Source organism: Penaeus monodon, chromosome 33, assembly GCF_015228065.2.
Source record: "Penaeus monodon isolate SGIC_2016 chromosome 33, NSTDA_Pmon_1, whole genome shotgun sequence".
NCBI classification, from domain to species: Eukaryota; Metazoa; Arthropoda; class Malacostraca; order Decapoda; family Penaeidae; genus Penaeus; species Penaeus monodon.
The window spans coordinates 21,371,863-21,372,476 of NC_051418.1; the positions used below are offsets into that span (position 1 = coordinate 21,371,863).

The 614-nt window shown below is 42.2% G+C and overlaps 1 protein-coding gene across 1 annotated transcript in view; it reads left to right on the plus strand.

Annotated features, from left to right (window-relative positions):
- LOC119594299 (ficolin-1-like) overlaps positions 1 to 614 on the plus strand; it is a 15,971-nt gene that overhangs the window by 14,241 nt on the left and 1,116 nt on the right. The window contains exons 3-4 of the mRNA XM_037943360.1: positions 89 to 215; positions 493 to 608. Of these exons, the coding sequence (XP_037799288.1) occupies positions 89 to 215; positions 493 to 608 (243 nt within the window). The remainder of the gene's footprint in view (positions 1 to 88; positions 216 to 492; positions 609 to 614) is intronic.

Consider the following 614-nt stretch of genomic DNA (forward strand, 5'->3'; position numbering starts at 1 on the left):
TTTTTGAAAATGTTTTCTGTGACAGTAAACAACAAAGTTGTATGGACCTAAACATCGCTATTAATATAGCGCAACACCCACTCCTCAGGCAACGAGCTGCTGCACACCATGACCTCCAGCCGGGAGTACACCCTCCGCATGGACCTCCAGCTGGCCACAGGCGACTTCAAGAGCGGAGTGTGGAAAAGAGTCCTTGTCGACGACGAAATCGGGAAGTGAGTCGAAAGACCACACGTACAAGACTATTTGATAAATCTAGTTTTATGTTCTTAGAATATTTTTTGAATAAGGGATTATTTTCACTGCATTCTTAAAATGCTAGCAACAGACGAATGTTTTAGTAACTAGCAAATACCTTACTAAAACCTTTCCTACAGTCTTAAACACCAAATACCATATTTACTTAATGATTCTACATATATTTTTGACCCTCATATTGTACTATCATAATAGATAATTTCACCTGATACCATTGGCTACCGTTGCACTCAGATACAAGATGACGTTAAGCAGCTACTCACCCGAGAGCAGCACCACTTCGAATTGCATGAGCCAGTCGCACGGCAAGTTCTTCTCCACCTACGACAGGGACCATGACAGCTCGAGCAGTAAGT